This window comes from Chinchilla lanigera, unplaced genomic scaffold (genome assembly GCF_000276665.1).
Source record: "Chinchilla lanigera isolate Chin_1 unplaced genomic scaffold, ChiLan1.0 scaffold00056, whole genome shotgun sequence".
Taxonomy (NCBI): Eukaryota; Metazoa; Chordata; class Mammalia; order Rodentia; family Chinchillidae; genus Chinchilla; species Chinchilla lanigera.
In genome coordinates, this window is record NW_004955457.1 from 14,255,706 (window position 1) to 14,268,283 (window position 12,578).

General features: G+C 43.3%; 2 protein-coding genes across 11 annotated transcripts in view; both read left to right on the forward strand.

The window, feature by feature from the left end:
• Positions 1-2,305, forward strand: part of Zgrf1 (zinc finger, GRF-type containing 1) — a 57,731-nt gene extending 55,426 nt beyond the window's left edge. For all 10 annotated transcript variants that reach the window (XM_005397095.2, XM_013520748.1, XM_013520747.1 and 7 more), the window contains 4 exons: positions 462-638; positions 768-902; positions 1,577-1,838; positions 2,005-2,305. In XM_005397095.2, the coding sequence (XP_005397152.1) occupies positions 462-638; positions 768-902; positions 1,577-1,838; positions 2,005-2,162 (732 nt within the window). In that variant the 3' untranslated portion in view covers positions 2,163-2,305. The remainder of the gene's footprint in view (positions 1-461; positions 639-767; positions 903-1,576; positions 1,839-2,004) is intronic.
• A 10,067-nt stretch (positions 2,306-12,372) lies between these two features.
• Positions 12,373-12,578, forward strand: part of Neurog2 (neurogenin 2) — an 18,973-nt gene continuing 18,767 nt past the window's right edge. Inside the window, exon 1 of the mRNA XM_013520669.1 lies at positions 12,373-12,518. Within this exon, the coding sequence (XP_013376123.1) occupies positions 12,373-12,518 (146 nt within the window). The remainder of the gene's footprint in view (positions 12,519-12,578) is intronic.

Below are 12,578 nucleotides of genomic sequence, written 5' to 3' on the forward strand. Positions count from 1 at the left end.
TGGTTGCAATTCATCTACATGATATAGTAATTTAAAAATTTTAAAATTTAAATTAAAAATTTAAATGAGAGTTGAAATGTGAAAATTTGTTATATAGAAGTAGCTAATAACTATTGTACCAGACTATCCAAAATATATTTTATTTTTTTTTTTGGTAGTGGGAATTGAACTCAGGACCTAGGACTTGCCAGGCAGGCACTGCACCACTGAGCTCTTTTTATTTTATTTTATTTTTATTTTTGGTAGTGGGAATTGAACTCAGGACCTAGGACTTGCCAGGCAGGCACTGCACCACTGAGCTCTATATTCCTAGCCCAGCTGTGTTTATTTATTTATTTATTTTTTGTTTTTTTCCGGTACCGGGAATCAAACTCATGACCTTGTGCTTGCCAGGCAGGTGCTGTGCTGCTGAGCTAAATCCCCAACCCCCCAGCTCATGTTTCTGCATTTAACTGTCTCAGGGTCACAAGCCAGTCCCACTGAGAACCCAATACCGCTGTCACCCTGCTATCAGTGCTGTCGCTAATGACCTGTTCTATGGAGGAAACCTGAGGGACGGTGTGTCGGAAGTGGACAGGGGCCCCTTACTGCACTGGCTGCCTACCCTGTGTTTCTACAATGTCGCAGGCCAAGAGCAGGTAATGACGGTGGTGTTACGGGTACCAGTGCGGCTTAGCATCCTGTTCAATTTTATTGTTGTTTGAATGGATTTGCTTGGTCCTTCCAAGGGGCCTGGAAATATAATTTAGCATCTGTTTTTGTTCCAGATCGAAAGAGATAACAGCTTTCATAATGCGGCTGAAGCTTCCTTTACACTCAAGCTGATTCAATCACTGATTGCAAGTGGCATCGAGGGATCTATGATTGGGGTGATAACGTTATACAAATCCCAGATGTACAAGGTTTGCATCCCAGGATAAGACATTTTCATCGTAATTCTAGATTATAGTATTTGGTATTACATTCATCATAATTTGGTGCTTCGAAAACTTTTGGGACTATATGTTACATACTGAAAAAGAAACATTTCTTTTTCTGATCTGGCTTTTTTTCTGCATAATTAAATGTAAACCTAACAGGGCTTAATTAAATTCAGTTTACAGCTGTTGTAGCAAAAATGCAAATAAACAAATTAGAGGGAAGAAAATATGGTGTATGCTTTGTGTTTGGGCACAGATGGGATTGAATCTCTGTTTTCCAAAACATTCTTTCATTTTTATTACATTTTATCAGTAAATCAAGGATGGATACCAGATACTAATGCACACCCAAGCCAATCACTTCTAAGCAGAGTTTTCTTTGTTCTCTTACTAGTTTTTCATTTTTAGCGTATCAGCTGTAAATTAGCATACCCAAGAGTTCCCCAGCAATCCCTAAGTCATTTTTGATTTTGCTTCATAATTAATATTGTCACCTGGCTGTTGCTCACTTAGAAGCTGCCTTGCCAAGTCTGCAGAGTCCTGAGACAGCAGTGACCATGGTCTGCTGTTAGGTAACGGTGGTGGCCACAGGAGGTCACAGGCTCAGGCTCTTCGAGACACCTGCACTGGGTGATGCCTGTTCTCTTCCTCCGCAGCTCTCTCACTCTCTGAGTGCTGCGGAGTTTGGCCATCCTGATTTGAAAACCGTGCAGGTGTCCACAGTGGATGCTTTCCAAGGGGCGGAAAAGGAGATCATTATTCTGTCCTGCGTCAGGACAAGACACGTAGGGTTCATTGACTCAGAAACACGAGTGAATGTCGCACTGACCCGAGGCCGGAGGCATCTGCTGATTGTGGGAAATTTAGCCTGTCTGAGGAGAAATGGACTGTGGGGACGCGTGATCCAGCACTGTGAAGGTGAACTGAAGACGGGCATATGTCAAGCATTTGAATTAAAGCTGACTTTCGGGGGTGGCTTGGGCAGAGTTGGTCTGGATCGGTCCCTGTGGGAGGTGACTGACGTGATAACATGGGGACCTCTATAAAATGAAGGACAGCTGTCTCACGTTTTTTGTTGTTTCAGGGAGGGAGGATGGATTACAGCAGGCCAGCCAGTGTGAGCCACAGCTGAACCGTCTCCTCAAAGATTATCTTGAAAAACAAGCAGAAGAAAAACAGAAGAAAAAGAATGAAAAAGAAAGATCCAAAGAGAAATCTCATTCACAAAACGACATGGACTAAGAATTGTATTTATGTAAATTCAGATTTACTTTGCATTATATATTTTTTAATATTCTCATTACCACAAAATACTTGGTATAGAACAAAAACTCTGTATCCTATGATATTAAATAATGTACTAAATAAATGTATTTAAAAAACCAGCTCTTCAAAAAATTATACATTACTTATGTTAAGAGAGGAGGATGGGTTGTTTGCAAAAAAAATGAGTTTTATAAGGGGCAGAGGCAATGTGCTATTTATTTATTTGCTTTGGACTTTTGAGACAGGGTCTTGCTGTGTAGTCCAGGCTGGCCTTAAACTCAACTGCATTTCTCCTGCCTCAGCCTCTCCATTGCTAGGATTTATAGCTATGTGCCACCACTCCCAGTTTAACAGTGTACTTTAAAATTATGTGGCTATCACAAAAGCACATCTTTGAGGGGACACAACTCCTTTCTGAACTATAACTGTATCAGAGTCTTTTAGAAATAAATATACTCCCCACCATCTTTAAGTAAAGAAAGTAAAAACATTCACAGTGAAGCTTGTGAAAGTATGAAAGAAAAAGAAAATACAAAAAGTTCACTGGAAATAGCAGTGCTATTCCTGGCTGTGGGCAGGGCCCAGCACCACGTACCCTCTCAGCGCTCGCCAGGTACCCATTGCGTGCGTGAACAAAGGGAGGGATGAATGGCGAATGGCCACTTTTTGGTTCATTTTCATCTAATTTTCCCCTGTGCATTTATTTATTTGCATAGTAGTTATTGGTGTGCCTTGTGTATGTGTATTATTAAAATATATTGTAAAGATAACTTATTTTCCTAAAAATTTTGCAAAGTACAGAAAACCAAAACAAAATTACCTAGAAATCCACTATGCAGAAAAAATCCTTAATATAACAGATTAGGTTTCAAGTCTTTTTTTGTCTCACTCTCTACATCTAGATAAGTTTTAAATCACTTGAGTCCATACTGATTTTTTGATGTTGCTAATGAAAAAAACATTTACACATGCTAGATGGAAAAAAAATGGCAAGGGTTTGATTTTAATTAATAAAGTGTCTTCACCAAGAAAGAAGAAATTCCAGTGACCCAAGTCATTCAGTATTCATTTTAAAGAGGCAGAAAATTCTTGCTTGAGTTATTTCACAATAAAAACACGATCAGTTTACTCCTACAGGACACAAAGAGAAAACAAAATTGAAAACAAAACCTGTGGCTTGTAGTCCTCCTAGGCTTGTCCCAAACGTCACCAGGTATAGCCGCAGGTGCTGTTCAAGTGGTGAGACCAACAGTTAAGTCACAGGTGATGCCTGAGAGCTGCTTCCAGTGGGAGGAGCTTCCGGTGAGGGGAAGGTGGCCAGGCTCCTCGTGAGGTGTGCGGTGTCTTAACACCGAGGGTTAAACTGGATTCTTAAACTTTCCTATCCAAACCTTCCTGAGATTATTTCAGTCTCTTCCTGGCTACCAGAGATAAATTTCCAGTGGTTTTGTTTTTTCAAGCAGAGTGTGTAGATGGCAAGTCCTCATTTACGTTTGTGTTTTTGTGAGTACATCTTTGCATTGCATAATGCATAGATGATGACTCTTTTGAACCTTCAGTGTCTGGGGCCGTGTTTCTGTCACAGACTCTTGAGAGTGCTGCTGTCTGGATCAGAGTGCTTGCCCTCTATGCACCAGGCCCTAGGCTTGGCCCCTAGCACTGCTTAAAGAAACGTGTTTGTACAATCCATACTGCAGATATGATTCGAGGCATAAAATCATGGACATTTGGTACTAAAAGAGCTAGTATACTACTTAATACAAATAAATATTTTTTAAAAGTGTTTTTTAAAGGTTTTTTTGTCTTTGTAATTTTCCTTGTTTTTAATATTTTTTTCCCCCAGTGCTAAGGACCAAACCTAGGGGCTTACTCATGCTAGGCAAGACTGCCACCGAGCTATGTTCCCAGCTCCCCAAGAAGTGATTATTAACAAAAGTGTATCAATAGCTGATTTTTTTTGTACTGGGAATCGAACTCAGGACCTTGTGCTTGCCAGGTAGGCCCTTGTGCTACTGAGCTACATCCCCAGCCCCTATGTTTGTTTGGTTTCTTGAGACAAGGTCTCACTGTGTAGTTCAGACTGGTCTTAAACTCACTATATAGCCTGGGTTGACCTTAAACTCCTGGTGATCCTCCTGCCTCAGCCTCCCAAGTGCTGGAATTACAGGTGTGTGCCACCATGCCCAGTTGTGATCCTTAACATTCTTATACTTACCCAAAGTAGGGTAAAAGTAATATATTTGTTTTGTGCTCTGCATTCTTCTGTAGCCCATGCCTGTCTTTAGCAACATACACTTCATCATTTAAGTTACTTGAGAAAAACCCCAAGTTAAAACCCAAGGTGATGAAGCGCAGCTTAATACTTCAAAATAAAACCTATCTTATTGCTTCTTTATATTTGAACAAAAAGAACATTTGATTTAGAGACAGTAGAGCAAAGCCAAATACTGCATGCTGTTGACTAGGGTATGTTTTAATTTAAAGACAGATGTGAAATGGCCGTATACTAATTAGATTTTTTACATTAAATAAGAATGAACTGGAAATGGGTGATTTACTCGACAGATATTGGACCTTGAAATTAAATAATTGTTCTAAAAACATTAGATTAACACTGATTTGAAATGCCTGCTTTGTAATTGCTCATGAGTGAAATGCATGTTTAGTTCAAGTTATGTTTTTGGTTTACATTAGCATGACTTGATTATAAAGTAAAGGAACATTACAGACCAAATTCTCTGGAAGACTCAGAGTTCCTTTTGTCCTGAAAGATTTGTTAGGTTGACATTTCAAAAAATCTTCCTGTTGGTTTCTAATTCATTGCCTTTTCTTACTATTGTTGTTTCTAATGAAGCAAATCTGAAGGAGGATATTGTGAATTTGTGAAAAGCCAGGCAACAGTCAACCTGAAGGCTAGAGAACCAGTCGAGGCTTCCTAAGTGAAAGTTAACAGTTTCTGTGGTACCCAGCCTCTTTTAAGGCAGAACAAGTACATTTTATTGGCTGCGTTGGTGGATTTGTGGCTTCCTGGGGCAGAACTACTTTGGTGTGAAGAAGTCAGTGCATTCCCTGAGGAGAGATTCTCTGGTGAGCTGGCGGTGGCTGAGAGCATCCGGTTCATTCTGTCAAGTGCATGCATCTTGTTTTATGGGGCAGTCAGATGTGGGGCAAGGCTACTTCTGCATCACCTGAGGACCATGAGGAGCAAAGCAGAACTTCTTTGATGTGGAAACCCCAGAGACATGTTGGAGTAAGGAAAGTGGATGTGCCCACTGTCAGGATGTGCACCCTCTGAATAAACTAAGAACTAACATGGTCATGATGCCATCAGGAACTTTGTGTCTTCCATCTGTAGGTTCTTGGACTCCAACTACAAGATGTACAGTAGCAGGTCATTGCTGAGACAAAATTTGGCTCATGGTTTTCAGAGGGTGATTCCATGGTTGGCTGTCTCCAAGGAAGAAATGGCATGGTAGAGGCATGACTGCTGCTCACCTCATGGTTGCCAGAAAGCAGAGCCAGGAAGACAGGAGGAGACTAGGATAGGAACAAACCCTTTTGGTCACACCTTCAGGGTCCACCTCAAACGAGACCCCAATTACTAACAGCACGTGCAGCTCTGAACTCATCAATGAATGAATCTACACATATGAGACATTCTGTGGACATTTTAGGTGCGAACCAGAGCAAGGCTGGAATTCTGAAGACCAGGTAAGGCTGTAGGGACAGGGATGCCTGGCTAGGGCTAGATCAGGGGAGCCGACCTGGGGTGGTGGTAGTGGGGGAACAAAATTTAATTTGAGGGAAAGATAAAAATAACAAAAAACCCAAGTTACTGAAACAGCCACAGGGTGAAGAAAAGTGGAGACCAAGCTTAAAAAGGTGTTGAAAGTGACCTCGAGTGCTAACCCACCTGGAACACTGCTGTGTGCTTGTGAACGTAAGTGCCAGCCTAATCACAGCAGCAGCATGAGTCGGAGTCATAGACTACGTCTTCAGGGCTGGTAAGCGACATATGTGGTGTCTCCCAAAGGCAGCCCAAGCCCAGTCCTGAGGGAGCCACGAGATCTCAGTAAACAGGTGTTCAACCACAGACCCAACCTGTACTTCTCCAAATGGCCAAGAACATCAACTACCTGAGAGGTCGTCCCTCCCAAGAGGGGCTCTCTGACAGCTTCTGTAATGAAGGCTTACAGCAAAAGAACATTCAGTAAAAAGGAAATCTGAATCAAGTGTACACTTTAAAAAAATGTTCAGAGGTAACATTTCGGAAGAGTTTGTTTACATCTGAGAATTTATTTACCTCCTATAATGAGTCAGTTTTATTATCACCTGAGGACCCGTTGGAAGCAAATAGTCCTGAGAATTGAGCACAAATAAAAAGAGTGTGCTTATAAACTTTCCTGGCCCTTTTGATATAGGAGATAGGGCTTGGCAATGCTGGCTGGAGAAATAAGCAGGACCTGTGAATTACAAAATCTCAGGGCAACACTGGGACCCCATATGTGGAACTTCTGGAGAGCTCCCACCAGATGTGGATGGCATGAAAAAGAGTGGCCATCATGGAAAGCTACTATCATGCGTGAGTTTGCATGGTATCCTGCTCCGTGGTTTTTCTTAGATGCTGCATATACTTTCATCTTTGCTTTTACCCTCTGTGGTGAATTGACAACTTATAACACCCAGCTGAACTGAATCAGTGGTTGCCGTCCTTGCTGTCTATTCAGGCAGTCCCCTCCCTCTGCCAATTTACCATTGCTTTTGCCCCGTTCCGAGAAGGCACCCCCCACCACTGGTTAATTATTAGTGGCTAGCTCCAAGGTCTTTGTCTCTGTCCATCCTGAGGCATTGACCTTCCAGCCCCCATCATGCATTACTAAATTTGTTTGTTTCTTATTTCATCCTTGCACTGTACCTCTCATACAGGCAGTTGAGTATCTTGCCCAGGTCCCTGATAAACTCTTAGCTGTGAACACCTGTACAAATGAAAAGGAAGTTAGACACTTCAAACACTCACTGGCACAACATAGACATTTCCATTCCAAAAGTTACAAACAGGGAGATACATAGAAATGGGACCAAAGCATGTCCAAATACAGCAGGGCAAACATTAAGTCCTGTAGTTCCAAGTGCAGCATCCAAGGCAATCTGTGGCAAGATGTGAAAGGGTTTGGGTGGCTCTGTCCCTGTGGTACTTCTGGTGGGCCTGCACTGCTTCCTCCTTACAGTTTTCATCAAATGACCTATGTTCCTATTTTCTCCAAACTTCTGGGGTCTCTACTGTACCTCTGGCTTCACATGCACAGCTTCACACACTGCTTTCTCAGGGGCACACTGCCTGGCCTCCCAGGCCTTCTTTTGAAATCTGGATGGAAGCCTTCCTGACCCCACAGCTCTGATATTCTGCATGCGCCTAAACCCAGTGCCACATGGATGATGCCAAAGTCTGCTGCCAGCTGGAGCAGTAGCCAGGCCTTTCTCTCTCTTGCCTGTAGGGGTTGAGTGCCTGGATTGCTGAGTGCTCTGAATCCAATTGTCAGGAACAAGTTCTCTAGGCTTCCACCACTCTGGAACATGGTGTTCTGCGGTTTTCTTCTCAAATCAGTCTTTCACTTTTGTAATTTTGATGCTGCAAAGGGCAGAGTCTGCTTCTTCTGGTGATGCCCCCAGGCTATCTTTTCTATTCTGTTCCTTATCAGCAACCAAGATCTCTGCTCTATCTTTCCAGTCCACAGCTTTAAAGGAGCTTCCTTTCTAAAAGTGTTTCTGACAAAATAACAATCTTTTAAGTCATTCTACTAGCCTTTTTGCTCTTAATTCTCAACATAAATCTGACTTTAAAACCTCAATAATAACCATGCCACTGCTTCAGCATTACACTGCCTTGAAATTTCTTCTGCTAGATTAATTAGTCTGCCACCCTTAAGCTCAGTCTCAGGTAGTCTCTGGATATGATCAAAATGCAGACAAGCTTTCTGCCAAGTCATAACACACCTCATTTGGAGTCCAACAGCCAATGCAGTCCTTGTTCCCAGCAGAAACCTCCCAAGTTTGGTCTTTATTGGCAGGATTTCTATCAGTCTTCTGGTCTTCTGAGCTCTAACTATAATCTCCCATACAGACCAACCTAAGGAATTCTAGCTCTGTTTTTTCAGCCAGCACTTCCCAACCTTTCCAAACTCTTCCCACAAGCCATTCTCAACGGCTGCTGAACACATGGTCATATCTAGTCACAGCAACGACCCCACTCCTGGTACCAAATTCTGTTTTAGTTACTTTTCGGCTGAGACAAAATACCCAACACCCACAGTTAAAGGGGAAGGTTGACTTAGCTCACGGTTTGTGGAGGTTTCAGTCCATAATCTGCTGGCTCCAAGGCAGGGTGGTACATGACAGAGGAGCAACACTTCATGGTGGTGGAAGACAGTGAAAGCAACAAGAGAGCAGCAGGGACAAGCCTCTTTCTGTCCCTTGTATTGTATGCAGGCTACTCACCCTATGGTGGGTGTAGCACTCACATCCTTAATCCCAGCATTGGACCATGCATCAATAACAACCTTTAGATTCTATCACCTCTGAAAAGTGCCCCCTTCCCATGACTGCATGAGGCTTTGGGGGGACATCTAGACACAAACCATAACAGACATCTTTATCACAACAGTGAGAGTAGATATTGATGAAGTCACAGAGAATCTTTTCCTTTTCAAAAGAGGGGAGAGAGTGTTACAGGAGACAGCACAGGTTTGGAATTGTCAGGTCAAATATCAGCAAGACCCTGTTTCCCTGGATGAGTGATCTTGGGCAACAGTTTCCCTTTCATGAAAATACAGTGATGATAATGGTTTCAGTGGGATTTGTGTGAAGACAAAGTGAAGTATCCTTAAACATTTCTCCTGGCCAAGGGCTTTCCTGTGATAGCCTCCCTTCTCTAAGAAGTACAGAAATTCCCATTTCCTCCAAGTGTTCAGCAGGTATTTGGCAGGAATAAGCCTGTAAGAAAACACTCCAGAAGAAACACTGCTTCCTTTGGCCCCTTGCAGCAGCCTGAACTATGGGGAAGAGGAATGAAACTGCAGAGGGGACTGTCCCTTGAGAACAGTTGTGTCAACAGCACCAGTGTTGGTGTGACATGGCTGTGGCACAGCCACAAACCATGCAGTGCCCAGTCTGTGCCAGTGGAGGAGATGAAGGGAAGAATAGGTGCTGGTCCCCATATCCACAAAACCACACTGCAAAAACGAAACTTCAACTTGGCACCCATGAATTGATGAAAGTGGAGTCCCTGTGTTCTGCAGTCACAGATGTATTCGTCTTCCTCTTTGTCTTCTTCTTTTTATTCTTCTTCCTTGTCCCCTCCCCCACTGCTTCTTTCCTTTCCCCTTCTCCTCCTGCCCCTCCCCTCTCCTCCTTTCTTTTTCTTGTTCTTTTTGTTCTTCTTGTTCTGCTTCTTGTTGTTCTTGTTCTTGTTCTTGTTCTTGTCCTTCTCCTTCTCCTTCTCCTTCTTCTTTACAGGGTCTTGATAGGAAGCCCACACTGGTCTCAAACTCTTGGCAATCCTCCTGCCTCAGCCGGCCATGTGCTGAGATTACAGGTGTGAGCCACTATGCCTGGTTTTATTTCCTCTTTATTTTATTTTATTTTACTTTATTTCCTCTTACATATCTTTATTTCTTCCTGTATTAAAGAGAAATCCCAATTGCCAGAGAACTGCAGTTGAAATCATTATTCTTCCCTGGAGCCATGAAGTCGACCACTGATTTCCACAAGATGGCATGCGTGTGTTTTTCTTTACTATTATTTTAAAATTCCACGGGAAAGGCAAAGCACTCTGCTTCTGGGTCCACAAGGGGAGGAAAAGGCTGTCACTCCAATGGGGCACTGTTTCCTAATTAGCCTACTGGCTTACAAACACTGTTCAAGCACCAGAATGGGCAAAAGAAGCCATGCTGGTGCGCATTTCACGAGCTGAAGCAAGACTCAGAGACTTATGCAAATAAGAAAACTATTTCCCTTCTAGATTCTCCTCAAAAGGGAAATTAAAAACAAAAACAGTAGAGAGAGAGATATGTTCTATGTAGGACACTAACATAGTTCAGGTTGGGTTATTACTGACATTGTTTTTTTTTTTTTTTATTGTAGTCCATTTTATTTTTCCTAAATTTATTGGTAGACTTGTACCACAAAATCCCTTAGGAAACATCTCTTGAATTTTCTGCACAACACTGCATTGTGAAGTTTGTGTTTTTCTTCCTTTGAGAGAAAATAAACCCTCAAATCCTCAAAAACTGCTGGGCATGGTGGCGCACGCCTGTAATCCCAGCACTTGGGAGGCTGAGGCAGGAGGATCGTTGGGAGTTCAGGGCCAGCCTGGGCTACAAAGTGAGCTCAAGGCCAACCTGAACTGCATAGAGAGACCCTGTCTCAAAAAGACAAAAACGAAACTAAACAAAACAAAACCCTGGAGAAAAAGAGAATTTGCTGGGAAGAAGGCCATTATCCTCCTGCAGGTCCTTTCCTTTCCCCAAGTCCTGGTCTGGCAGTGTCCTCATGCACAGTAACACACGCCAGTCATCCTGGTGGCCCAGCAGCTTCCTTCTGGGTAAGCCGGCCCCGGTCACAGAGAAGGCCGGAGTTTCAAAGCGTAAGAAAGTGAAGCACACAATTGCACATTTTCTGAGTCCTGGCTGCTTTTAAAATAGCAGCTACAAATCCCTTACCTTCAAGCACGCAAGGGAAGAGGAAGAAAGTTTTTAATCACTACTATGGCAGTTCAGGAAGAAACACGTGTAAGAAAGAAACAAAGGGTTTCTTGTTAGTAAGTGCTATTAAATAAGGGAATGTATACCTTTCAGACATGTGCAGACTGTTTTTCTTTAGAAGTGCACCAAACCCCTAGGATGTGGACTCACTGCACTGAAAGTTAGGTGTGATTCATTCAGAATACAGAAAATACTAGCATTGAGAAGGCTCCCTGGGGATTTTGATTTAAGAAAAATACTGAAATTAGTGTATGTTTCTGTTCTATGTATTGTTTCTGTAAACAAAGTTTACACAGACTCAAGTTTTAAACGGTTTACTTATTTATTTTTGAGATAGGTCTCACTATGTGGTTCAGGATGACCTTGAACTCACTGTGTAGTCCAGGCTGGCCTCCAATTTGTCCTGCCTCCATCTCCCAAGTGCTGGCTAAATGGCTGTTGTAAAATGACAGCAACCCCGGCAGCTCCCCACAATGAATGTAATTATTATGTACTGAAGACATGCACTAATAAAAATTTAAAAATTTAAAAAGTGAAGAAAAGAAGAGGAACATAGGTTTCCTAGGATCCCATTTTCGATGTTTCTGGTCTGAAATTTCCTTCCAAGATTGATGAGGATTTCAAAAGTAAAACACTTTCCAGAAGTCCAACAGTTTTAAAATTAATTAGTTAATTTAGAGAGAGGGTCTCAATATTACCCCAGGCTGGCCTCGAGCTCTTGGAGATCCTCCTGACTCAGCCTCCCAAGTGCTGGGATCACAGGTATGTGCCAGGCTAAGTCCAGCATTTAAAAAAAGTACAATTTCTGATTACGAATGTTCTGTTATTAGAAAGCACACAGAAGGAAATTTAAATTCCCATCCCAGTGACAAAAGAGTAACCATACGGTACAGTTCCTGTCCGGGCTGGGTGTGTTTGTGTGCCTGTGCGGCCACACCTACAGGCTGTTCTGGAATCTTACTAAACATGGTGAGAGTCTTAAAATTAAACACGTGCGGTTTGTCATTTTAGTCTTCCTGACATTCTGCTGCGGCAGCAATCATGCTAACGTCCACTTGCCACAGTATTTACTTAAAATATTCAGTGTTGCATGTTTATTCTGATAGTGTATTGCATGTCTAGATAGGACAGCTGCGACTCACTCCGACGGGCAGATCAAACGCTGAAATAAGCCTTCTGTTGTCCTGACCCTTGGGATTTGTCCAATCCAGCTGACAGGTAAATTTAATCTGAAGGAGATGGAATCGGGGTGGGGAACAGGAATTCGGGGGCCTGGACCCAGGCTGTGAGGCCTAAGGCAGGGACACGTCTGCGTCACTGTCGCCAGCACGCGACATCCAGCTAGAAAGGAAGGGCGAGGGAACGTCGATAGGGGGCACAGAGGTGCGAGGCGTGCGACCAGAACGCGTGTGCGAGGGAGGACACCCATGACACAGGACGCGACGTCGCCCACAGAGGCGCGGCTTCAGAGGTACAGCCCAAGGCTGAACCGGGAAGCTCTCCCAAGTCAGGAGGCCCAGACTCGACTGTTCCCGAACGCGGCTCTGGCCACACGGACACCCGAGGGGAAGGCGTGCGCGTGCGCGAGCGTGCGGCTGGGCTTACGGCGCCACCGCCCCCTCGCCGCTGTGCA